Source organism: Rutilus rutilus (genome assembly GCF_951802725.1).
Source record: "Rutilus rutilus genome assembly, chromosome: 6".
In the NCBI taxonomy this organism is placed as follows: Eukaryota; Metazoa; Chordata; class Actinopteri; order Cypriniformes; family Leuciscidae; genus Rutilus; species Rutilus rutilus.
The window spans coordinates 6,802,176-6,829,341 of NC_140214.1; the positions used below are offsets into that span (position 1 = coordinate 6,802,176).

At 38.6% G+C, this 27,166-nt stretch overlaps 1 protein-coding gene across 1 annotated transcript in view; it reads left to right on the plus strand.

Annotated features, from left to right (window-relative positions):
• The window catches only part of svilb (supervillin b), a 70,198-nt gene that overhangs the window by 12,074 nt on the left and 30,958 nt on the right, over positions 1-27,166 (plus strand). Inside the window, exons 2-16 of the mRNA XM_084412181.1 lie at positions 9,393-9,456; positions 12,056-12,135; positions 12,215-12,272; positions 12,647-12,810; positions 13,267-13,987; positions 15,354-15,437; positions 17,464-19,668; positions 20,369-20,539; positions 20,824-20,858; positions 20,998-21,062; positions 21,243-21,379; positions 21,987-22,082; positions 23,172-23,436; positions 23,821-23,907; positions 25,317-25,908. Coding sequence (XP_084268307.1) covers positions 12,265-12,272; positions 12,647-12,810; positions 13,267-13,987; positions 15,354-15,437; positions 17,464-19,668; positions 20,369-20,539; positions 20,824-20,858; positions 20,998-21,062; positions 21,243-21,379; positions 21,987-22,082; positions 23,172-23,436; positions 23,821-23,907; positions 25,317-25,908 — 4,630 coding nt within the window. The 5' untranslated portion in view covers positions 9,393-9,456; positions 12,056-12,135; positions 12,215-12,264. The remainder of the gene's footprint in view (positions 1-9,392; positions 9,457-12,055; positions 12,136-12,214; positions 12,273-12,646; positions 12,811-13,266; positions 13,988-15,353; positions 15,438-17,463; positions 19,669-20,368; positions 20,540-20,823; positions 20,859-20,997; positions 21,063-21,242; positions 21,380-21,986; positions 22,083-23,171; positions 23,437-23,820; positions 23,908-25,316; positions 25,909-27,166) is intronic.

Below are 27,166 nucleotides of genomic sequence, written 5' to 3' on the forward strand. Positions count from 1 at the left end.
ACCTCATGTCTCAAAGCACATAATAATAATAATAAATGTAAACAACTTACAGAGCTCTTTCTTGTACCACCTGACTGCTGCAGATTCATTTCGGCATTGATAGTGTTGACATTGAAACGCATAAATCTGAGTCTGAGGATATGAACAGCTCTGGGTAGAACATTACAGTTACAACATGGCATGAAATCAGCATAAGCTCGTTGTTTTGGTTCAGGAGAAGCTGTAAAATGCGGCTGCTGTTTGTTTATGGTGCTCAGTGACTGACGTCTGTCTACAACTCTGCATAGCCTCATAAAAACGCACTGATGACGTGTGATATCTGCGTGAGCAGGTGCACTGAGGTATGGAAATGCAATGAATGATAGAGATTTTTATATATATATATATATATATATATATATATATATATATATATATACACACTGTGTATATACACACACACACACACACACACACACACACACACACACACACACACACACACACACACACACACACACACACACACACACACACACACACACACACACACACACACACACACACACACACACACACACACACACACACACACACACACACACACACACACACACACACACACACACACACACACACACACACACACACACATATATATATATATATATATATATATATATATATATATATATATATATTATCAATTACGCTATACTACAGTTAATATATTGTGTGATTAATTCAGTGAATGGCATGCAGTTATAATATTTTTTTATTAGACTTTTATTTTGAGATTAATATTTTAATTAATGTGTTAATTTTTTTTTTGTATTGTATGATTAATTCAGCAAGTGGCATATGCTTTGAAATGTGATTATTTTCCTTTTCTTTCTAGTTTTGTGTTAAAATGTCTTTTGGCAATCCAGCAAAATGAGTCAAGATTTATTTTTTTATTTTTTATTTGATGTATTTCAGGTGATTTATTTGCAACACTGAAAGTTCAAATCAAGCACATTGCATTGTGGGATACAGTATTGCATCACGCATTGCTCGCTGGTTCTATATATCACATTTTGGCATAGTAGGTCCTCCAGATATTCTGTGCATATATATATATTCTGTATACAAAATACATACTGTGAGTATTCTATTACAAAAACAGTGCAAGGACTGTTCAAAGTAGGAGGATGAGAATAAGGGAAGGAAAAGACAAGTCCTTTTGAGGATAGATGTTTAGATACGAGACAGAACAATGAGACATATTGAGACGGTCCAGACTCAGGATCCCAATAGAAAATCACTTTCAATCCAGAGCTTTATCTTTGTCTGGAAATCCAGCCTCTAGTGTTTTGAGGCAGTTAGAGATCCACACCTGACTCATGTCTGTAAAGTATGTTCGAATGGTTGTTCTCACAGTGCAGTCTGTAGTTCAGCAGTAATTTAAACAAACCTCATCCTGCCAGAAAAGCTCTCTGTGTCCTAATAAAGGCAGAAGATGGAGACCAGAACGACTACAGAATGTAGTCTGAGCGAACTCCTCCTCCGAGCTGTGCTGGGACTGCAGGTTAAATGTAAGTAAGGGAGTTTTTATAAGATTCCAGAAGTGATTTGACTGTTTCTACTGATGTCTATCGTATTCCCATACAGGGTCTATTGCTTTATGATAATATTAGTCACGTGAGTCTGTATACTTAAATTTGTACTTGTTATATTGCATACCTGCACAGCACACAGCTTTACAGCGATTACAGGGGCTCATGTCAATAATGTCAAGTGAATAACAGCAGTGGGCATCTATGTTTGAGCATGGAGCGTTTAGTAATCTCTAACTTAGGTCAGGGCATTTAGACTGAACTTTGTTGTTTTTGTGTGATGTCTGTTCTTCCCACAATGCTTTGATGTGGCCCATCGTTCAACTTTGTCTCATGTAAACACAAGATTGTTGCTTGGCAATGGCACTAGCAGTTCCTTGAGTGATGAATGTGTGAAATCAGTCTCAGTTTTGAATCCTGTTTTTATTTTGATGTCTTAGACTACACAACAGGATCAAACACTCACAGTTCAGATTTTCAGCTGTCTTTTATTTTTCCTACAGTATATACATTCAGCAAAGTAGTATATGAAAATCAGATGTATTGTAAATAACACAATAATGTCTCAAATGCAGTTCAATATGAATCTGTTGATATAATTATTGTTTGATTATATTGAATTATATTGATTCAGTGATTGAAATACAGAAAAGCAGTAATGGTGTGAAATATTACTGTTTAAAATCAATGTTTTCTTTAATATATTTTAAATGCAATTTCTGTGATGCAATGCTGAATTTCAGCATCATAACACATAAGTCTTCAGTCACATGATCCTTCAGAAATCATTCTTATATGCTGATTTGCTGCTCATGACACATTTCTTATTATCAATGTTGAAAACAGTTGTTGCGTAATATCTATATGGAAACTTATTAAAAAAATGTAGGATTCTTTGAATAGAAACAAAATAACAGCATTTATTTGAAATAGAAATCTTTGGTAGCATTATGAATCTCTTTACTGTTGCTTTTGATTGATTTAATGCACCCTTGCTGAATAAAAAGTATTAATTTCTAAAAATACACACTGACCCCATACTTTTGAATGGTAGTGAAACACATTACTAGTTTGATTGAGAGTGTATGGTGACTGACTTGTGCGTTATTGTTCAAAATCTGGTTATCTATGCAGAAAATGAATGAGACTTTTATCCTACTATTACACTCTATACAATATCACAATATCGGATATGCATATTACATTTATTGTTTCATCATCTCACATTAGAAGTTTTGTCCAGATATACTGTGTTATTGACCTATTACGCAACCCACACTCATAGTCCTGCGTAACCAGCTACTAACCTCTAGTCTAGATGACCAGAATAGACTCAGTCATAACTCCTTGGCTCACTGGAAGCATCGAGTCTAGTTATTTGTGTTTGTGTTTTTAGGTCTCAAATGTACTTTCTAATTCTGCAGTCAGGGCAGGTAAATTAGATATCTCCTTCTTAACGTCAACTACTTGATCATCATAACTTCATATAAATCTTGTATACATTGTGTTTATTGTACAGTTTTGTTTATTTGTATCCTAGAATTGGCCAAGGGAGAAGGAAAAGTAGAGGTATGACTTCCAGGAGTGAAAGGAATATGATAGATGAGTGTGGTGAAGAGCACATGCACAGCAGAGCCGGATAAACATAAGTTAGCCACTCCTCCTTGAGGTCTCTCAGCCAATCACGTCACACATTGCCTTATTAAGGGCAGCAGTGCTTGAGTGGACCAGTAAGATGACTTGGAGATGACAAGAGATGGACATGTTTGCATGTGCCAGTATTATGACGCTCTGGCTAGACTGGGTTTTCTTAAAAATGTAGCAGTCAAATTTTTTTTGGCTATGGCTATGATATTTTAGAGCTCAAAATGTGATTATACATTTTTATACTTAATTAAAAACCCATATTATTTTATTTATTTGTATTAAGTTGTACCTGTTTGTAGTGTAATCGGATAGCATGATAACCATCAATCTGATGTATGAAATAACTCTAAATAAGGACTGAAACATTGTCAAGTTTCTGTGTGCTGTCTTGTTTTACATAATGTCCATTGAACTGTGGCGTACAATAGAAATACTTTTAAATGTGCCAGTAAAAGCAGCTGTGTTTCAGGCAGCTAGTTCTTATGCCCCTTCTCATGTCATGACTGAGTTTTACACGTTGTTTAGTGCAGTATTTCTCAAATCCAGTCCTCGGGACCCACTTCTCATAATGTTTTAGATGTCTCACTATACAACATCCTAAGAAGCTGATTAGTGAGAAGTATTAAACATTCTGCTAGGTGCATGGATCCCAAGGACTGGAGTTGAGAAACACTGGTTTACTGAACCTCACAGGACCTTTGGCTCTTGGTGCTCCCTCTAGTGCACACTATGACAATGTCACACTAAAGTTGTAGTGTTTTATTAGGTTGTGTTGGCATATACCTGTGTGGGCCTATTGCACTTTCATTCTGTCTGGTTGGTCTCACGCTCTCTTTGTCTCATGCTAACAGTGATTTGCAGCAACAAAGCAATCAACAGTACTTTTCAGTGAGAGTTTTGAGGCGGTTTGATTGACAGACACTTTGGCGATGTGACAAGAGTTAACTTTATGCATGAAAGTGCAGACAAAGAAGTTCACATAATTATGATGCAGTTATTGTGTTTTAAATGTACGTTGTTCTTCTAATATTTATATTACATTTTTCTTCTGATATTTATATTTTATTTCAGCTTTATTTTAACTGCTAAAATATTTTTTTTTATTAGTTTTAGTTTCAGTTAAAAAATAACAACACTGGCAGTAATGTTGTCAAACACCTGTTTAGCAACTAGGCAAGTATAATCATAATAGTTTGTCAATAAAATTAAAGCTGCAGTCCATAACTTTTGGGGCTCGTGCGGTTCATAAACAGATCTGCATGCATCTTGCGGAAGAACATTATAGCCGGAGCTACTTCTCTCTGTTTATGTATGTGACGAGTCACGCAGGTACTGGGTTACTCCACAATGGTACGACCCGACCGGTCTAAAATTGTCTGAATATAAACACTTATTATAGGTGTACCGTAGTGATTCAGGATGAGACAAAAAAAAAATAGTTTGGAAAATGGATTCATGATGTACTCGCTCATTATATATTTTTTGTAAATTTTGAACTCAAAAAAAGTTATGGACTGCAGCTTTAACAATCAATTTTATTGATTGATTGTCAATGTTAATACAGCAAAAGGTATGTGAGTAATATGTGTAATATACTGGATGGTGTAGTTACAGCATCTACCAGTAAAAGGGCTAACTTTTTAATGCTAACCAGCTAAAACTTAAAGACCGCCTGTGGTGAAGTTTTTAATGTTGTTTATATGTCTGTGTGGTGTTTTTAAAGACAAACCATGTGCAAATTCTTAAGTCAACACCATTGTAGAGTATTTTCTCCTTAAAACTGCAGTAAAAAAGACAGTCTCAATGCGGTTTAAAATAGCTGGTGTTTCTGATGCCACAAATATGTTGTAACCAATCATATCAACATGCGGGTGAGCTTTAGCATATCATGATTACTATCCTGCAAAGCAGGGGAGTCTCAAGAGAAGCCAGGTTATCACGGTATATTTCTCTGTTGATATGAAAAATCGGGTACATTTAGCAATATAGCGGGTGAATTATTTATATAATGTATATTACGATGTGAACTATATGCCTTTCTCCACTGACGTTCTAAGTTGTTCAAAGCGTTTCTAAGGATGCTGATTTTTAGAAGGCAGCTCTCTGACTCTGAGATGGCGAACGGGAACATGGTTTGTGTAACGTTAGCAACACATTATTAGCTGTTTGATAATATAGTAAAGCCAAAGGCTAATCATATTAATTATCGTTATGTGTCATATTAACTACAGTAAAGTTGACAGAGTGGATCAGGTATTCTGAGCTGGTGTGAGTGAGTGGAGGCGGGGCTAATTTGCATATGGCATGAATAATTTTTTTAATATGTCATTTTGGTGATCTTTGAATGAGTTTTAAGGGATAAAATTGACTACAGAAGTAAAATCCAGATTATCCAAAATGTCCTGTCGCATAGCAATAAGCATAAAAGCATCAAAATTACATGGAAGATAGCTTTTATCTTATTTAGCAGTCTTTAGTGTGTGCATTATAAGAATATAGAATTTTCTTAATAATACAGTTTGATTTTAATAAAGATTCACATTCATTTGCCTTGTTTTTCTGACTAAAATATGTTAAAAACAGGTCTGACTAATTAAAGACTTTCGTCTTTGCATCACCGAGTATTTGTGACTCCTAGATTGCTGACGCATGTGTGAGTGTGTGTAAATGTAGCAGCGATCATGTCATAAGTCCAAGAATCTACCGTGCTCCCACAATCCACTTTTATCATCCAGGCTAATTTCTGCCTGTAATCAGATTACTGCCTGTGAGCTGCCTAGCCCCCCCCCCCCCCCCCTCTCTCTCTCTCTCTCTCTCTCTCTCTCTCTCTCTCTCTCTCTCTCTCTCTCTCTCTCTCTCTCTCTCTCTCTCTCTCTCTCTCTCTCTCCTCTCTCTCTCTCTCTCTCTCTCTCTCTCTCTCTCTCTCTCTCTCTCTCTCTCTCTCTCTCTCTCTACACCACCCTCCCGTGTGTTTGCTTTAGCCCTGCAGTTTTGCCTGTGTGCATTTCCATCACGTTGAGTCCATCCGTGGCGGTCCCTCTCTCTCTCTTGCTCTTTCTTCGTCTGCCTGAGTCTGTGATTAGGTCTGTCTGTCCTTTTCCTCTCCTTCCTCTGTTTTCTTCTTTCCTTCTCATTCCAACATGTTCAAAACCAGTGGATTACGAACTATCTCAACCATGTCACACAGTGTAGTCAAGGTAAGTGTGGAACTGTCTGTACCCGGTTACTGTTACCAAGCGGTGAGGCTGATTTATGGGGATTTGAGTGAAAATCGTTACCGGGTCATTGATTGAATACTGTAGTTACAGAAAGGATCGCACAGTTGTCTGATTTAAGAATGGATGGCTTTGTTTTAATTAATTTGGCATTGTGTGATCCTGGAAAACAATTCATTTTAATAGTTGTACGAAACAGAAGTATATGACTCTTGCTTTACTCTTGTTCTGTTGAGTATGAAGATTGATTAATTGATCAGATGAAGTCCGAATACTTGTGGTGTGCTAAAGGTTGCTCTGAACTGACCATTTGGAGATAGTCTGCATCAGCTGATGACTGTTGCCAAATGAATCAAAGTGGTCATTCTGCCTGGAGTCAGTGTAGAAATACGGATAGCCCTGTCAATGGAGATTTTCAAATAGAAAGTATGCGTTTTTGTGTGCAAATTGAGTACATATTGTGTAAAATAAGTATTCAATTAAATTCAGCAACACTAATTTTCTATACTATTAATTTGCCATCATTATTTTGTATAATAAATATTGTATTGGCCATTAGTCAATCTGCTCTCCAGAGAACAGTATCATTAACCATTTGTTTTTAAATCAATATTAAACACTTGTCTGTGCAATTGATAGAGTTTGCCTTTTTAATACTTGCTCATCAAAGGGAACAAGATCATTGGCAAGCTCACTTATGAAGTCATATATCATTATATCCATGTGCAGGTAAAACAACCAACCTCTAAAGTAAATGATTCTGGATAGACTGATGTATATTCGCTTGGCTGATTTTAGCTTTTTGAGGTTATTGACCTCAGCTGATAAAAAGAAGTCTTCTATGAGCACATTTTCTATATATTTTTTTATTTACCAGATCTAGTTGTAGAATTTTTAAAACTTATTTTAATCTATTTCTCACCATGAATATAGCTGGGGTAGCTGGCACGGCATTAAACTATAAACAAACGTTAAAATATTGTGTAAAAATGAATTATATTAACCAATGTTGCATTATTAATTTCTGTATCAAATAAATGCTGTTCTTTTGAACTTTCTATTCATCACTGAATCCTGCAAAATGTTTCACAGTTTCCACAAAAATATTAAGCAGCTCAACTGTTTTCAGCACTGACAATAATAATAATAAATGTTTCTTGAGCAGCAAATCAGCATATTAGAATGATTTCTGAAGGATCAAGTGACACTGAAGACTGGAGTAATGGCTATAATGGCAAATAAATGACTTTAAAATGGATTATTTAAAAATATATTAAAATAGAAAGGTTATTCTAAATTTAATATTTTACAATATTATTGTTTTTATCTATTTTACTGTATTTTTGATCAAATAAATGCAGCTTGGTTGAGCATACGAACTATTGACACCTTGCTCGTCAGCTCACCATTGGAAAAAACCTGTTAGTCGTCCACTAAACTTAAATCAGATCTTGTTGAAATGGAGCATGTCTCAGTCTGTCTAAGATGTTTTGTTAAGCCAAATCTGTGTGTTTCAACTGCCAAAGTTTCAGATTCGCATCTCTGTAGTGCCTGCAACTGTCACACTGTGGATAAACCTGAACGTAATGTGTTGATCATGGAAAAAAAAAAGACCCCAGACTGTGTGTCAACACTGTGTTAAAATGTACTAATGGCAGGACGTGATAATTACCGTTGTGCTGTCCACACATTAGATCATAAAATCCTTCACACAAACCTTGTGTAAAAGTGGTTTACTAGACGTCCGTCTTTCTGTGCTGTGAACTACATGTGTTTTAAGAAGGAGGGTGAACCTCTGAGCAGGGCCTATTTTTTTTTTACCCTGATCTCCCCATCTAGTATTTTTAGACAATGCCTTGTTCTTCTCATCACACTCGGCTAATTTGTGGCTGTCAGCATCCTGAAGTGAGTCTCTGGCAACCCTGGGACGGAAACTCGTCCACTAGACTTCATTTAAGCTAATTAGGATGTCTTCACACCCACGTTTTACTTTGTTCTTCTCAGCTTGTTCTTGGAGCGAACCCTCCCACCCCAGCCCAGGTGCTCCATTTGGAGGGGGTAAATTTATCAGTCGACACTGGAGAATGTTAAACACAGTAACTCAAGCTGTTGACTGTACAGCGGGGTAAAAAAAAACAAAAAAACGACGGGTTTAAAGGGATAGTTCACCCTAAAATGAAAAGTGTCATCATTTACTCACCCTTATGTTGTTCCAAATCTGTATGAGTTTCTTTCTTCTGTTGAACAGAAGATATTTTGAAGAATGTTGGTAACCTGACAGTTGACGGTAGCCATTGACTTCCATAGTATTTTTTTTCCCACACTATGGAAGTCAATGGCTACTGTCAACTGGTTGATTTCCAACATTCTTTAAAATATATATTTTTTTGTGTTCAACAGAAGAAAGAAACTCACACAGGTTTGAACAACTTTAGGGTAAGTGTTGACACAATTTTCATTTTTGGGTGAACTATCCCTTTAAATGGCCAAAACATGAAGTTAAGATGGAATGTTATTGAAATTGGTGTGGTTGTTGGCAGCAGGTGGAGACATTCAGGATAAATATGGCATTAAAATGTTTGTCCAAGATAAATTTGTGTCTTTCCCGATTCTAATGAAAACCTGAGTTGCTTAACTTCACTGTAAGCAACATTAAAGTACATGTAATTACACAAAACTATTCAAGTTCAGCTGGTAAATTTAGTTTGTGTGTGCACACGTTTCATTTTATTTACGTCAGTATAATACGAGTTATTTCTTGGATAGATGTTGTGAATTGTCTTGTAAAAGCCAGCTAACACTTACAGAATCTCAGACATAGCCTATATTGTAAACATTGTTTACATGTCACTGTAAAGCTGCTTTGTGTTGTATAAAGCGCTATATAAATAAAGGTGACTTGACTTGATATATTTCGAAACATGCTTTTAAGAGATTGTCTTGTTTCTTTTTGCAGGCTTTGTCGGTGAAGCTTCTGCTAAGCTCTACAGCCCGGCACTACTAAAGAAAAGAGCAATAAGGTTAGAATACATGAATATTGCCTTTTATAAAGACCATTTATCTTAGTTTTAAACTGTTCCCATAAGTGTATAGCTGAATTAAATCCTGAATTAATCCTTTTATGTTCTTTAATACTTAACTCTAAATGGGTTGATTAGAGATTAGAGATTTTCTGCTCAAACTGTCTCCTTACAGTAGCTCAGACCATAGTGAGCTGCCTGCCTACACAGCATTTATAAGGCAATCCCAGCATGCACTGCAACAACTTAAAGTCCGCGTGAACCGGAAGTTGCAAACGACTTTTCTCCAGTGTTGTGACGTATTTCCCAGTGAAAAGGAATATTGAACAGAGGGCAGGGGTTTACTCTAGCGCTCCTCCTCTCCATCTCTGCTCATAACAGACTAACGGTTTGAGGGGAGTGGTTAAGCGTTTCCCAACCCAAGCCGTCAAACCTACATCATCAGAGAGGGAACGCCATTCCAGACCGGAAGTAACTTTTCAGACTTTGATTATAGATTACGACGGCAAACTAATTTTTTTCTGTGTATTAACTTGCACGGATACATTTTTCACCACAAGACTAGTAATATGCGCTAACAAAGGAAATAGGGTCAATTTTGATTTCAGTTGGACTTTAAATCTATAATGGTGGACAAACCTGCTAAATTCATAAATGAAAATGGACAAAGTCAAAATATAAGCAAAAATACATGTGTGTACTTAAATGTCAAAATACGCATAAACATTTATTTGTCTTTAGAAATGTTTAGAAACCTAATCTCTTCATTAGCTTAGCAACATGTGCTAGTGCCAGATAAATAGGAACAAACTGGGTTTTGGAGCAGAGCTACAGTATAGAGTGCTGCAGGATTTCTTGTGTGCTGCTGTTAAACTATACATATCCCATTCTTACATCTTTATTCTGGGGTTCAAATAAATCAAATCTTTGCTGCTGCTGTTTCTGAACGGCATATCTATACTTCTGTTATAAAAGTGATTGTTTGAAATGAAGCTGTTGCACTCTGGACCTCAGGACACCGATTGTGTGTTGTGTTAAATATCTTGAGATCACTGGAAAGGGTAGATGTTTTGGTTACTGTGGTCACAAATTGCGATTGGTCACAATACTGCACAATATATTGATTCTTCAATAAAAAAGACTTTTGCCTAGGAGAAGAAGAGGCATAGTCTGCTGTTATCATCACAGACCCAGAGTGTGGATGTGTGGGTGGATGTGCATGTTATCTTTTGTTGTTTCCATTGGTTAAGCTGTTAAAAGAGAAGAATATGCTCTTGACATGTCTTTAATGTGTCCAGAATAAATCAAAACATCAGTTCTAAAGGAGTTCTCACGATAACACAATATAGAACATAAACATGTCGTAGTCACAACTCAGAATGTCTAAATGAAGTTTTATATATGGATGTCATTGTCAGTGATCGTAGTGTATGTTCTGCCATATATCTTAGTTATTATGTTTCATAGAATGAGAGTGGCCAATTTCATGGTATGAAAATGGTAAATATAGTCCTATAATAAAGTCTAATTATTATCAGAAATACATGAAATGTAAAGGAACATAATGGTTTCAATAAGAAACTTACGCACATTCAAATAATATTTAACAGAAATCGAGCCCGATTTTTGTATGTTTATTTATATGTGAATTTAAAATGAAACTAAGCACTGTCACAATACTTGATTCTGATTGGTTGGTATGTTACAAGGGTCTTGATTTAGTTTCCTATTATTGAACAGGAGTGAAGAAGTTTCAGGTTTGTTAACCACATTACAGTAGCATATCATTTCACCACATTCTTTTTACATCACTTTTAAACTAGTTGACTACAGCTTGTTTCTAAGCAAGATACTTAGTGGTGTGGGGAAGTATATACTATGGTATAAGTGGAAAAATTGACCTGGCCTGTTTACTATTATTATAATATTATTAAGTTATTGAAAATGTAATGCACATCAAGGGTGTAATGGCCATTGCACCTTTTTATGCGTTATTTTTCAATAATTCAATGCTGAGTCAGTTATTTATCTATGTATAGTTTCCATATCGGGTGTGTCTGAAAAGTTTCCACGAATTCAATCTAAACCTGTTCAAGCTCTAATTGGTGTTCTGCGGTCCTGTTTATGAGATTGTTGTGCATAGCGAATGGTGTGCTGTAAACGGGAGTAATTGGAGTGTGCTGTTTAGGATGGCGGGACTGGTACCATGGTGAAGGGGAACTCTAGATGTATAAATACCTCAGCAGCTAATCTATTCCTGTGGTCAGATTCAAGTAAACGTTTAAGATCCTCTATGCTAATTCAGCTTAAAATGTCACACGGGAACACATTGGTAGATTTGGCCACATGATCATGACCTGCCTATGTAGAATTTTGGAGACACTATGTTCCAAGGTGTGCAGAGAATAGACGTTGGAAAAATCAACAAAGATCTAATATATCATTTGGGTCGTCGCATAAAGTGGCAGAAAGACCAAGAATTTATTTAAACTCATCAACTGTATTTGTATCAATATGACACAAACGTGACATTTACTAAAGCAATATTGATTGCATTAGGGTTGTTTTGAATTATGCACTCTCTGTTTTTGCCTTACAGCTTTGGTGTGGATGAGAAGACATCACTGGTTAGGAGTACTACAGATATTGATGCAAACATTCTTTCTGTGCTGCCCAAAGGTGAGAAATACTAAGATAAGGTAAAGGATGGAAATAGTGAAAGTTCTTAAAGTTGGATATTTACTAAAGTCCTTTTTAGTTTCAGAGCTAAGGAAGCAATTTGAAACCACGATCAGAAGTCACCCAGAAATGAACAGGTACATTTGGTCTCCCAAAAGTTTTCTATGCATGTTAAAATTAAAATGGCATATCTATAGCTCAAACAGTTGAGTATGGTGTTAGCAGTGTAAAGGTCATGGGTTCGATTCCCATTGAATGCATGACCTGATAAAATGTATACCTTGAATCCAATGTAAATTGCTTTGCATTAAAGCATCTGCCAAATGCATAGATGTACAATGACTGAAAACTCATATAGTCTGTTTTAATGAATGTTACCATTACAAATAAAAAATAAAAAATTTAAGTAACTTACAATGTTGCATCATTATTTTATGGAAAGCACTGTCAGTCTTAGCCTCTCAGTTTTCCAGAATGTTGTGTTAACCCAAACACTACATAAATCATGCAGGAAAGAGAGGATAGCAAGAAGGTTGGAGGGGATTGAATCTGATGTTCCATCTGCTCTTGCTACAAGCATGCAACACACAGCCGGCCTTGTGACTAATCGGCTACTGGAGGAGGACACACCACGCTACACACGTGCTTCAGATCCCAGTGATCCAGGCATTGTGGGTAAGACACCACAATTTATTTATTTCTGTAAGCAGACGATATACAGTGGACAACTATGGCAAGAGACACTATTACTATTGCTATGTGTTGTTCTGTTATTTTGACAAACCCCTTTAAACTTTGGTACATAGAAGAAGAGGTGTACATTAACTTTTATTAGCAACCTGAAACCTGGCAGACAATGTAACGGCTGAAAAAATGCATTGAACAAAAAGCCCAGGTCATATCTAGTGACCACAGTATCTTAGAATTTTGGACCAGTAAGCAATCACCCATTACAACCTAGATACCACACAACAACACACTAAAAAAACACTCAGAATACTATATCAATGCCCTTGCATTGATCACACATTCTTCAGAAGTAAAATATATATATTTGTTTATAAAATGAATTGTGCACTGTGAATACAATGAATGTTGATGTCCTCTCACTCTCTGTTTGCCTCTCTACAGTGCGGCGCTTCAGTCGTGATGAGATGGAAGCTCCAGAGCGGCAATCCAGAGGTCGGACACGTCCAGATCCACAGCCGCCCGCCAATCCTGACCCGATAGGCCTTACCCCAGCAGGGTCTGACGCAGCCAGCCTAAGCTCTAAAGCGGAGCGGATCGCACTCTACAAAGCTGAACGCCGACGACAATTATCAGAACGTTACGGAATCCTCCTCGACCAGGAGGTGGATCTGGATTACACGCCACGCTACACACGTGCACGGAGAGAATCTGACTTGTCGGACAGAGGTGCTCCTCCTGACAGGGGACGTGGTGAAAGCAGAACAGGGGGCGGGGCATTGCAAGAGCAGGATAAGGGGCGGGATCGAAGCAGCAGCAGGTCTAAATACAGCAGTTCAGGGATAGGGCGGGTCTTCATGCCTTCTGACCCCGCCCCCGATCCTGCTCCTCCGTCAGGCTTTGATGCCGAGCGAGAGAGAGAGAGGGCAATGAACTTGGAAAATTATAGACGTGCACCTGATCGAAGTCCGAAACCACGGCCACAGGAAGCTCCGGTTCCCATGGAAACAACTGCTGCCCAACCAACAAAGGGTGTTGCTGTTGTCACTGTGGCAAGTTCTCCTAGAACAGCACGCAGAGCTTCGTTGCCCACAACACGATATGGCATCTCTCCTGGAGACCTGTTCATTGAGCAACAAGCTCAAAATATCCTCAACAGACAGGGGTAAGTATGTTTAAAGAGTTCTGGATCTTAGAAAGTGTTTGAGGACCCTACTTTTGATTGACGTGCTATTATCTTCCTGTGTTGGCATACTTCCTATTGAAACGAGAAGTTGGTGCGGGACATATAAGAGGACTTGCTCTTTTTTAATATTTAGCTTGAATGAATGCTACCATATCGATGGCCTCAAAGTTAAAAAAACCATGGACTAATGGCACAAAACTGCCAATTCGATTTTTAAGATGGGGTCTTTAAGTCCCATAAAATAAGATTTTGACTTGTTTGGAATGAGGTTTTATTAGAATACAAATGTGTTAAATAATGGGTACATGAATTATGGATAAATTAAGGGACTGCATATTTACAAAGATGGATTTACAACATATACTATAAAGAAAAGCTGCATAAAACAAGAGATTTGAGATCCCATCTTAATTTTTAGAAATCATCCTACTGTATAAAGCAAGTAAATGCAACAGGGTTAACAATTGCCATCATCTATCTATACCGATAAACTGTTGGACTTCGACAAGGACTAATGCTTTGGGTTTTTTGCCTCACTCCGATAATGCTCTTACATTCTCCTTGTAAAAATGCTGAATGGACCAGCTTTTATGTTTAGTCAAGTTCGCAGTCATGCCAGAGAGCTGGGGTGAAATACCTGTATGTAGAACTGTTCACTGGACATCAGTAAGAATTTCACTCTGAAGCTCTGCTGAAAGATACTGCATTGTTTCACCTATTTTCAATGCTTAGTCTCTCCATAGTCATGGACAAGAAATGCACATTACTTAGTATGACAGTAATTGATTGATTTCAGACATTTATAACATTTATCTCAGCATCAGAGGAGAAAAGCAATTCATTTTATTTAAAATAAACAGCCTGTTGTCAGCATGAAAATACAAGTCAGCTAGTGTAACCCTCATTATTTCATAGTGATTGTTTCCATAGGAGACTCCTACAATAATTTATAAAGAAATAAACTATCTTTTATATCCAAGTACGGGTACATGTGTTTTAATCGAGTGTTACATAACTCTGAAACTCTGAACAACCCTTGAGGAGAAAGATGTCCTGACTGATGAGATCATCATACTTAAATGAAGGCCCCTAAGGCAGTAATAATGTCAGATACTAATTGAAGAACCTTAAAACTAAAGTCAGGCAAGATAACTATACAACCAGAAAGAGAGGAAACAATCAGGGATCGTGGACATACAGTAGATGTTTTATTTGTGACATTACAATAGTCCCCTTCTAGAATCTCATTTAAGATTGGTGAAGTCATGAGTGTGTTTTGTTACAGTGGTAAATGTCATGGTGTTGTTACTGTGATAACTGGGATCTGGGCCTCTGTGTTCTTTAGCTTGGCAGCTCTTTCTCAGAGTGAGTGGTCCCTCAGGAGAGACATGGACAGTGAAACATACTCACAAATCAACTGGCCATCCAGGTATCAGAGTGGAAGTGTAACCCTTTAAATTCCCTCAGTTGACCCGCTAACTCCATTTTCCAACAATTGTCCTCATCCTACAAAGTTCATGTGCACAAGTATACATTTGCACACCTTAGTTTTCATCCCCTTGACCCTTTCATCTACAGTCACCATAGATGATGGCAAACCGTTCCCTTTTTAATCTCCCCCTGCATCCACTGCGTTTTTTTTACCACTGACCTTTGTTCCTCACCAAAATATGACCAGCTCCTAACAATGAACCTTGGCTTCAGTCCTTTTCAATTAGTTGCTGTCATAAAATTATAACAGGTGAAGCTTATTTGTGTGTCAGTGAGTCACTGCTGGTTGAGAGGTTATCAATAAATGGTTACCACTTACCAGGACATGATAGCTTGTTAATGATTTCATATTAGTCTATCAAAAGGGTAATAAATAACTGTACTGGATTTTAAATATGTTGGCTTGTTTTTTTGTTTTTTTGTTTTTCTTTCCTGTGTGGTTAACATTGATTTCAGGAAAAAGCTAGCTGCAGAATTAATTGAAACAAACTATTTTAAGTTTGTTTTGATGACACTTTCTCTCAAAATTAGGGATGCACGATATTATCTGCAAATAAAGGCTTAAAATGTAAACATTGGCCTGATTTAAAATGATGCCGATATGCCTTGCCGATAATAAGATATGTTGATTATGCATCTGCAGTAACTCACATGTGCTAGCAATATGAGCACATCTGCTATGTGGTCATTTTTTAAGCGAACTTTTGCCTGAATGGTAATTGGATTCAATGTTTTGGATCGCTGCACTGAATTTGAGAATGCAAGTAAGTACAGAATGATGCGTCCAATGTGCAATACAGTCATTAGCGTGTGCAGCAACTTCCCCCGGGTCCTAATGTCCGCCCGGTGAGGAGTTTTATTTATTTAGAAGGTGCTGTAAAGCTAGTTTGATTTAAAGGTCAGAATCTATAGTTTACATAATGAATAAAAATCGCAAACATGACACTTGTAAATTAAATTATTTTATATATACAGTTTAATTAAGTCATGTGTAATTCTTTCAAACAGATTATAAAAATAACTTCAGTAAATCCAAGAAGCTCTTTGGCCCTGTTTACACCTGGTATTAAGATGCATTTTGGTCGATCGGATCACAAGTGGACGAGGATATCCGTTTACACCTGGTGTCTTTAGTCTCTTTTGTCCACTTTCAACCACTTCTGTCCTGATTTCTTTGAGTGAAGGGTTATGGTGGGTAAATGTTGTGGACAAAATAAGCGTGCGCAATTTAACGCGCCCGGAGACTACGGAAATCGGAAAAACATACAGTACCGAAAGCAGCAGCTTTCGTTTCTGCTCTGACAGCCGCAAGACTGTGCCGAACACTGAGTGTGAGTTAGAAATCAGGAAGGGTGAGAGAACATTGAGCTTGGTACGTTTTTCGTCTTCAAACCAAACTTTGTTGAAACAAAAGTTGAAATTCTACATGAGCGTTTACACTAGGAAAGCAATCCGGTCAAATGCATTTTCGACTACCTATGGAAGTGGTTGAAAGTGGACAAGCTCAAAACATTTTACGCCCCATTTAAACCTGTATTTAGCGTCGTCCACCTGTGATGTGATCAACCAAAACGCATCTTAATACCAGGTGTAAATGGGGCCTAAAATATTTTTTTGCTTTTGCTGTAGACCATCTACAAATGTTAAATCCACAAATAAAATGTTACGGTTACAACTGCATCTAAAAACAGCAGTGAATTTATTATTGTTAGTTTCAAAGCTTTCAATGTTTTCTCATTATAAAAGGAACTTTAATAATGTTTTAGTTCTAAGGAAAGTGCACAGGAAAGATTTTGTGTTGTTTCCAAAAAAAAAGGAAAAAATATCGGCATCAGCTATCCGCCAAAATGAGTTGAAAAATATCGGCATATCGACAAAATATTGTGCATCCCTACTCAAAATGATAGTAGGTCATGCTTTGACCTGGGTGAATGTTAATTCCTCTCTTTCCTCCCTTCATGAAGAATACGAGTAAGAGAGAGACAGACAAGGGAGGATATCTCAGGAAGGGTTTCTGATTCAGGGCCAGATGCATCCTCTGTCAGACGTCATCCAACAGTCGCCCCTCAATATTTGGCTCCACGACCTCAATCTGCTAACCAGCCGCGAACACGGAGCACTGAACCCCCAATCCAACAACCGAGTCAGCTAGCAGATGCCCGTCAACAAAGGGCACATAGTGCAGAGCGGCCACTATTCCAGCGCAATCACAGTATGGATTCACCTGCCTTTCAACACATACCTTCAAGTGAAATGGGAATTCATCAGCGTGCCCAAAGTGCAGAGCCCCCAAACTATGAACAGATTCCTGGTGTACACCCTAGCACCATGGGTCATCAGCCTGGATTCGGGAAAATCAGGCAATCCCTACCAAGGCGAGATAGTCAAGATCCTCAACAAATGACACAACAACCACGCCCAGCACACAAAGACCTCCAGCAGCCATTACCTGGTCGCAGAGATGCCCCACCACCTGTACAAAAGTATCGGGCTATCCTTCAACCAGTGCCTTTAGATCGGGACTCTCGCCAACCAGCTCAAGCACATGCAACTACTCAGAAGCCTCTACATGAATATGAACACACCTCGCATATTCGCCCGTCACATAGGCATTATGGTCACAGCCAACCTTTGCAGTACGGTACAGTCCAGGCATTACCTCCAGCCTATGGACAAATTGTCCACTCTGGTCCTTCCCATGCATCTAGCCATCTATCCCCACCTTTAAATGCTCATGTAGCTCACCCTGTGCCTGGACCTCCACTTGGCATGTCTGAGATGCTGGATCACAAAGGATGCTTGGCCTCAGCTGGTTCGACATCTACTGGAAAAGAGGGTGAAGAGACAAGATGGCGTCCCAGTGCTGATCTTATTCAGCCCGTTCACAGAGAGGGTCGATCAGCATCCAGGGTGCATCCACCTTCAGAAGGGCTACTTAGGAGCAGAAAGGCTGTGCTACCCTCAGAGATCCGCCGCAGACAAAAAAGTGTGGATGATCCTATGCGTGGACAAACTGATGAAGTTTTGGAAAGTCAAAGAATCAGAAGGATTAGCCAGTCAGAGGAGGCAGAGGGCAGAGGTGGAAGAAAGTTGCACCAGTTGGAAGGAAGGGAAGGGCCTGATGGAAGAGGAATGGCTCAGATGGAAGATGGCACAATAACAGGTGAAATTGGTCTAGTAAATGACAGAGAGGGGCTTGTTGACCGAAGGAACAGGCAATCCGAGGAAAGGGAGGTAGATAATGGCACAAAGAACAGTTGGACAGGTGAAGATGTGGGACGTAGTGTAAGGAAGATTGGTCAAAGAGAAGAAAACAAGCAAAGGAGTGGTTTTAAAAAGGAGGAGGGTCAAGGTAATTGGAGCATTAACCAGTTAGAGGGGATGGAGCAAGGAGGTGTCAGGAAGGTTGACAAATTCAAAGAAAGAGAATGGGAAGTTGATCAAAGAAAAGGCCAAGCTGATCAGTCTGTTGAACCACTGGTACAGGGTGATAATAGAATCAGTCAGGAGGTAGAGGAGCAAGAAGGCCAAAGGTTCCTGCAAAAAGAAGTGGTAGAAGGACATGGTAGAAGACAACGGATCAATCTGTCAGAGAACGAGGAAGGGCAAGTCAGACGAAGAAGGATAAGCCAATCCGAAGATGATTGGGAGGGACGTAGGGCACGTACAATTGGCAAGTTGGATGAATGGGAAGCGCAAGGAGTGCATCGAATGGGCCAGCCAGATGATCAGTTTGAAGGACGTGAGAAAGGAAAACAGAGGTATAACCCACAACTATCTGAAGGTATGGACACCACTCCCACACAGGTACAGCTAACCAATGAACAGCATTTTCCACACAATAAGGTGGGGGAAGTTGGAGGGTACTTGCAGAAAGGTTCCTCCCTCCCACAAGCTCAGCATCGCGTGAGTCAGGCTGCATGTGACCTCAGGCCAAAGGCACGAATCCGCTCCATGTCAGATATTGGAGTAACTCAGCGGTCTGCTGCATTGAGAAGTCTTGAGCGTGCTGCCAGTCGAGAGTCTACCATAGTGATGGGTCCTGGGCTTCATACTAAGGAGGCGGGTGCTGTGGCCAATGGTGAAATGGGCACCTTGGACACAAGAGTTTCTGTGGCAAAGCTGAGACATTCCTACCTCGAGAATGCTTCTGGACACAGACCTGAGCTGTACGTGGACTGGCCTGTCAGCATGCTAAGTCAAGATTTTGTCTAAGATGATGATTAAACCCACTAACCTTCAAGTAATAATCCTTTCTTTTGGATGTAAAGTTCTGCTTTGTTAATGCAATGCCTCTACCATATGCTGCTGTTCTGTTAGAAGTTTAATTTGTAATTGCTGAAACTTTATCACACATCAAATCAACTAAGCCTGAATGGAGGAATGTTGGCTTCAACTAATGACTTTGCATTTAAAATCCCTTAATCTAAACTAAATTTAAATCTATTTTGGCATCTCCTCTAACTATATTGGCTGCAGGATGAGATTTTGTAGGGTTACAAACTGTTGGATCTTAACCTTGCCTTGATCTTGTGCGAATAAATTTGGTTCTGTCTTCATCAAATGCATGATTATCATTACTAAATAAAATTGATTGTGTGATTTGTTGATTTGATTGACTTGTTGATGTATTGCTCAGTTTAAGTAGTCTGAAATATGAGGGATTAGGGTTTTTGATTTGTGACTATCGACTAACTTTGTTATGGAGCCCCTAAAGTGACCTGAGACTTTTGTGTGTGCATGACAATTTTCTTGAATGCACACAAAAATGTCTTGGGGTTTTTTATCCTGCTAATTTTGCTTTAGAGTCTCTTTACCTAACTAATTCTGAAAGTTATCTTTTATTAAGACAATCTTTCCTGTCTAAAGGGAGTCTAAAGGTGACCAGGTTCCCGTGGAGACTGATCCAGTTGTCAGCAGTGACCGGGAGAGAGGAGCACGTCGGCCCAGACGTTATTTTTCCCCTGGTGATGACAGGAAGTCATCTGAGAGGTTTAGAACCCAGCCAATTACATCAGCCGAAAGGCTGGAGTCTGATAGGTACAGTGAAACAGGAAGTCATCTGTTGCACTGAAACCACCAATTTATGATTAGTTGTGGTAAATTGTCTCTGTTTTATTCTCAAGTCTTTCACAGTATTTAAAAAAAATATGTTACTTATCAGAATTTATGAAAGCGTTTTTGAAAGGTTTAGTCAGTACCTGTAATGTGCATCTGTTCTGGCTACAGTATGTAGTTAATTTTTCTGTTCTTTAGTCATCATATTACACCAGTTGAATCATCAGAGTCAGTTATTTTTGTTCTGTTTGTACTTTTTTCTTCAGGTCCCATCTTAGTCCAGAGCGTCAACATGGAGAATGTGAGTAAAAATTGAAGCAATATCAAACAAACTGTTGTACCTAATATCAGCAGCTGTGATTTGGCCAAAGTCATGATTTTACGCACCATTTCTATAAAAACAGTTCATATTGAGTAACTTAACCCTCTCTTTTGTGTAGTGGATGAGGAAAAAATGGATGAACGAGCTAAAATGAGCGTGGCAGCCAAGAGGTCTCTTTTCAGGGTATCAGCTCTCTGTAGCATACACAACTTGTTGAATATGAAATTTCACATGCAACTTACGGCTACAAAAACAATATTGAATATATTTGTATATGTATTTAGTTAGTTAATGCAGTTAATATTACCTTTGTATCTTTTTTTCTTTGTAACCTTTCCTGGTCCGTCTGTTCTCGTCTGGCAGGAGCTGGAGAAGACTTCAGATGGAGGTGTACCCAAACCTCGGTCACGCAATGCTGCGGTTGAGCGGAGACTCAGACGAGTGCAAGATCGTTCACGGACACAGCCCGTCACGTCAGAGGAAGTTGTCATTGCTGCTACGTAAGTAATTTCCTACTTTTTGTGATGTAAAGGATCTGGTTTTCATATCATTCAATTGTACCTGCTATTTTAAGTCAAGTCAAGTCAACTTCCTTGGCAGAAACCAAGCCAGTTCTCCTCTGGCCAACGAACGAACACTGTGTGATTATGATTCAGGCTGCATCACAAGTCAGAATTCAGATTGGGATCAGTAGCTTTCAAATGTTCATCATAAAAATATTTGTTTTAAAGAAATAGTTTTGCCAGAAGTTATTAATTCAGTTTACTCACCCTCATGCCATTCTAAACCAGAATGCTGTTGTTTTTTCTGTGGAACTCAAAGAGAATTTTGATGAAGCAAGTTATATCAACAAATAATGTCTAACTCTTAAAAAAAAGTACTTAACGACTAAGTACTTTTTTCATTTTTGGAGCTTGTGGTCATTACGGTGAATATTTTGTTTTTACGAGAAAACAAATTACAGCATACAACAACATGAGGATGAGTAAATAGTGACAGAATTTTTCATTGTGGGTTAACTGTTCCATTAAAATATATACCCATCACTGACCACTTCATCACCCCTTCTTTTGCAATAATTCTTGTTCATCTTGTCCTCCTCTAAAGTTCCCCTGCTCCCCCTTCCCAAGTCATCACTGTTCAAACCACTGCTCCCAGAATCCCCAGTCCTGCCGTAGTCAGCACTTCCATGACTAGCTTCAGGTATCATTTGAATGCTTTATTTTATTTTGTATACTTTTCTGTGTATACAGTACGTGATAATTTAGGAATTGTTGTCTTGAGCTACATGCTGTTTCCTAGTTTGTTCATTGCTTAACTTGGGCTTTTTACAGACATGTGTTTTTTGACAGCATGATTGCATATTAATAGAGAATTCATACCATACTTGAAAGAAGGAGTCTAATTAAATGGTTCATTCATTCTGGTGTGTTGGATTATTCAATTCATGCTCAAAAATGTCTCTGTGGGAATGTTTATGTGACAGTGCGCCATCTGCTGGTGGATTTTACGTTCACGTGCTGTTGTAAATGTTGTTGGGACTGTGAAAACAGAATGGCTGGCATGCAATTACGGGTTATGCAGTTCCTCAATTTTGTAATGTGAGCATGTGCCTGTGTCTATGAACAAGTTAGAGTATATTAATATGTGTACGCATGTGCAGATGTTTTGGGTGTCTACATCAGCGCGTGGTCACCCAGATTAGCTGTAAATAGTCACATGGTTAGCAGCAAAAACACATTCTGCATTCTTCATGCACACCCAAATGTCAGAGGTGTCACCCATCTGTCAAGAAGACTTTTATGAAAGTGACAGAGGAGGAGATTACCTTAAACTAGGACAAAGGATAAAAAAAATAAGTTTCACTCAAATGAAGTACAAGAACACAACACCAATGCATTTGAGTCCTATGTCTTTTTTTAAACCTTGTATAGATTGAAACAATGGCTTGGCAGTGAATTGAACTCCGTTTGTGCGTGTTTAATTAGGTGAAACTTACAAGATTATTTGCACCTGTTTACTAAGTACATGTTTACTACGTTCTTGCCACAGTCTGTACAGTTACACCTATACAGATCCCATTAATCTTTTTTGCTCTACTTGATGACTGAGTCTTAAAGACAGGTTTGGATAAACAAATGCACAAACTAGGATAGTTACTGTGATGTGATACTGCGATAGTTTCTATAATTGTTTATGAATCGTTTTGTGTGCAATTTTGTTAGCAGCCAGACTGTGTGTGTGTGTGTAGTGTTTTTTTATCGCATAAACAACCTGTAATTCTCCTCCCAGTTTGCAGGCATCATCAGCACATGGATCGGCCCACCATGAGCAGGAGAAAGATGATGTTTCAAAGGAGGTGGTTGCGGGAGAAGGGGACTTGGGGTCTAATGAACCGGACCTTTCAGCACTAAGCTTGGCTGAGAAGATGGCATTATTCAATCGCTTGTCGCAAACCTCTGGCCAATCAGCAAACGGACCCCGCTCGGACACACGCCAGCGAAGGGCCAATGCCCGCTTTCAGACCCAACCTATCACGCAGGGCGAGGTTGATCAGGTGAGGTCTCCTTTTTAACTCTTTTTATGGAAACCACTTAAGGAAATGGATATTTGTGCTTTGAGTAGGCTACTTTAAAGGTGAAATCTGAAAATGTCTATGCTAGTTGCACCAAGTTTACAGAGGTTATGCATTATTATTATTAGTCAGTTATTTTTGTTATAAGGCCATTACTTATTTTATTGTCTTTGTGTGTTTGCATATATTTGAAAATTATTTCAGTTTGGTGGCGTTAGAGATGATGGCCTTTTACTTTAGAGATGATTAAAGAGAGATTTAAAAAAGAAAAACATTCCATTTGTCTTTCATTCTGAATCATTTAGCATTGTAATTGACTTCAGTCAATACTCTCTTGAAAGTAAAGAGATATTATGCCATTCACAGGAATTTACAAAAGACTTAGACCCGTCCAGTCTCACAGATCAGCGCGCTGTGACTAATGATTCTGTTGGTCCCCCTCAGAGCGAGCAAGTAAGAGACCCTGGACTGAGACTTTTGATTGGCTGAGCAGTGAGAGCTTTGCCTTGGCAGCAACTGCTGATTGGTTAATTGCTGAGGCACCGACAACATTGCATTTTCCAACTGGAAATTTGCTACTGCTGAGTTGCATTATACCTGCTTTGATTTTGACCGGTTTCATTTCTTAATGTAGTAACTGCATTTCACTGCATTCTGTCATTTACTCAACTAAAGTGCACAGAATTCTAGATCTAGCGAGCCGTAACTGACAAAAATAACCATAATATTTATCCTTTCATTCAAATATTGCACTGCAAACATCAATAAGAACTTTAATTGTCAATGCAGGCCAGTGATTATGGTATAATTGGGATAATCCATGACACTTAATTCTATTTAATGTGCACTTTTATTTTTAAAAACTCTACTTGGAGATAATATAATATTAATGAAATAAGAGGCCACTTAAGTGTACTTAAAGAAAGTTCACTTTCATGACTGTTTCACGCATAACTTAAAAAAAAAATGCACTTTCTAATAATCTTATACATTTTTTTTTTATTTTAAAGTACATTTTTTAAATCATCATGTATTAGTAATTTTTTGTCATGCATTAAAAAATAGACATTTTGATGTGTTGACTAACATACTAAAGCACATATAAAGAACTTCTATATAATTGAACTGTAATGTGTTTTTCTATATTACAGTAATACATCTTAAATGTACTAAATTGCAACTATCATTACAAATGTGTACAAATATTGCAAAATAGAAATGATGAAATTATAGAAATAGCATATGTACATGAAATTATATATAAAGATTTAGGTGGGTCAAAAAAGCATTCTCAACTAATTGAGTTTAGTATCAACTACGTGTATGATACATTTTCTTTAATTGCAAATAACATGCAGTTAAGTGCCCGAAAACGTTATATTTAGTTCACACTTAAGTATATTATTTTAAAGCATATTATTTCCATAATAAGTACTCTTTTTAGAAGTATGCTAGAGTGCACTTTTTTTCACAATGGACAAGATACTTAGGCAACTTTTATGGTGCTTTTATTGAAGTTATTTTTTTTTTTTGAAGATTGAATCTGTGCGTGCTATGAGAGAAATTCAGCTACCGGACAGTTTTTGTCAAGAAAGTGAAATCAAAATTGCGTTTTAAACACCCAGACCTTGATGATGATGATGATGATGATGATGATGATGATGGTGGCGTAAACCAAAAATTCTGATTTGTTGCATGTCTGAGAAGTTAACTGATTAGGTTGTTTGGGATGCAAAGCACATCCAATCTCTGCAAGCTGCCTGTGTGTCCTGCATATGACCTCTGACCTCTCTGGCGTCTGTAAATGTGAACGCCATCTAAAAAGACATCTGAAAATACAACTATTCTTTCTTTCTCTCCAGCTGCAAAATGGAAGCGTGAAGTTGGAGCCTCTCTCTGCATCACTGGTCCGCTCTGTTACTGCGGTCACCGCCCAGGCTTCTGTTGCCATGGTGACAAGCGCTTCCCCATCAATGACCGCAGATGTTCGCATGGGGATGTCCGCTGCTCCGCCCTCTACTCAGGCCTCACCCAATCAGACTCAGCTACCAGCCAATGAGAGAGGAGTTCGATACTTCAGTCTTACAGAGAGTGGGGAAAATCCCACACCTGATGTTCAGTCTCCGCCCCCCGCAGTGCAGCCCGGCCAATCAGGATACAGCAAGGGTGGGGCCGAGCTGATTTCAGCCAATGGGCAGAGGCAGGATGAAAGTGGGTGGAGGGGAAGACTTGGGTACTTAGGGAGAGAGGAGAGAGAGACAGAGCTCCCCAGTGCGACTTCCCCTCCGCACACACATGCTCCAAGACACACACCCCCTCACGGCAGGGGAGATGCAGAGCTGAGCGGCCCGCGAGAGAGGGAAAAAGAAAGCTCACCCGTCTCGCAGGGAGGCTACCTTTCACCAGACAATCATCAGTCGGCAAGAGGAAGCGGTTCCAGAGCTGTCATCTCAGGTAAGGTTAGATAGAACAAAAAAGAAAAGTATATTAAAAGGGGTGCAAACCTCTCAGCTGTGTCTATTGTTTCTGTACATGCAGTCACACACATGCATGATGCACGTCTGCACGATGCAGCCGGCCTCTGTTCGGGTTAACCGGGTTAACCGGGCTCCCAGCCTACACGCTGCTCGAGTCGAATGTGATTAGCATAATTTATCATACATCAAGCGTGCAGCTTTCTTTGTCTGAGCCGTGCAAAACTAATGATGCTGAAATGAATCGGGCAGAAGGCAGAGTGGAGTGATGCTCCCCTCTGTGGCTTTTGTTTGCGTTCCCAGCCAAAGCTGTTACTATCCATTCGTCTGGAAGCAAGAGGCGTGTATGTGTGAATTGTGTAGTAAAGAGGGAGATGAATGAAAGACTGGAGCGGTAAGGCGGATGGAAGTGTGCCCACATTGATACAGACATGTTGTCATCCCACAGAAAAAACACAGGAGGTTATCAGGTTCATGTCTGCCACATGTTATAGGACAGCCATGACAGCAGAATGCGACAGTGGCTTTCACAGGATAAAGGATGTTTTTAACATGTTTTTTGTGTGTGTGTGTGGCAGTGGTGCTTTAGACTGCTGTCTGTTCATGTGTGTCAGGTATTGATTGAGCCCCATGATAAACATGAGAGAGTGTGTGTAAGCTGATGTGCAATGCAGTTTCTAGGTTTTATGTATGAAGTTTTTTTTTTTCTGTATCTGGTGCATTGAATAGCTATGGCTAGACACATATTTGTGTATTCTTAACTGGATGGATATAAATATTTGAATGGTATATTAGTGTTGCCTGATTGGCTGTTATACATGTGTATTTCGATTGATTTATACCGATATAATGGTTCTGGTTATAGGGTCAATCTCATGAATCCTGAAAAGTGGGTGATGTCCAGTTAATAATTTCACCTCCCTCACACATTTTTTCAGTAATAATTCTCATTAAATTGTCTTTTTTACTGTATTAAAGTACAAAATGTTGAAGTACAAACTGCATGATCAACTGTTAGTATGTTTTGATTAATTCACACTGATATAATGCCTCTGGTTACAGGGTCAATATCATAAATCCCCATATTTTATTATTGAATTTTTTTTGTCCCCCTTTTAGTCAGAATTCTCTTCATCAGATTTTTTTTTTTATTAAAATAAATCAGCAAAACAATCAGTATAGTGTAATACTATGCAGCAATAACTTTTAAAGGTAGTACAATAAATACTGCCATGATG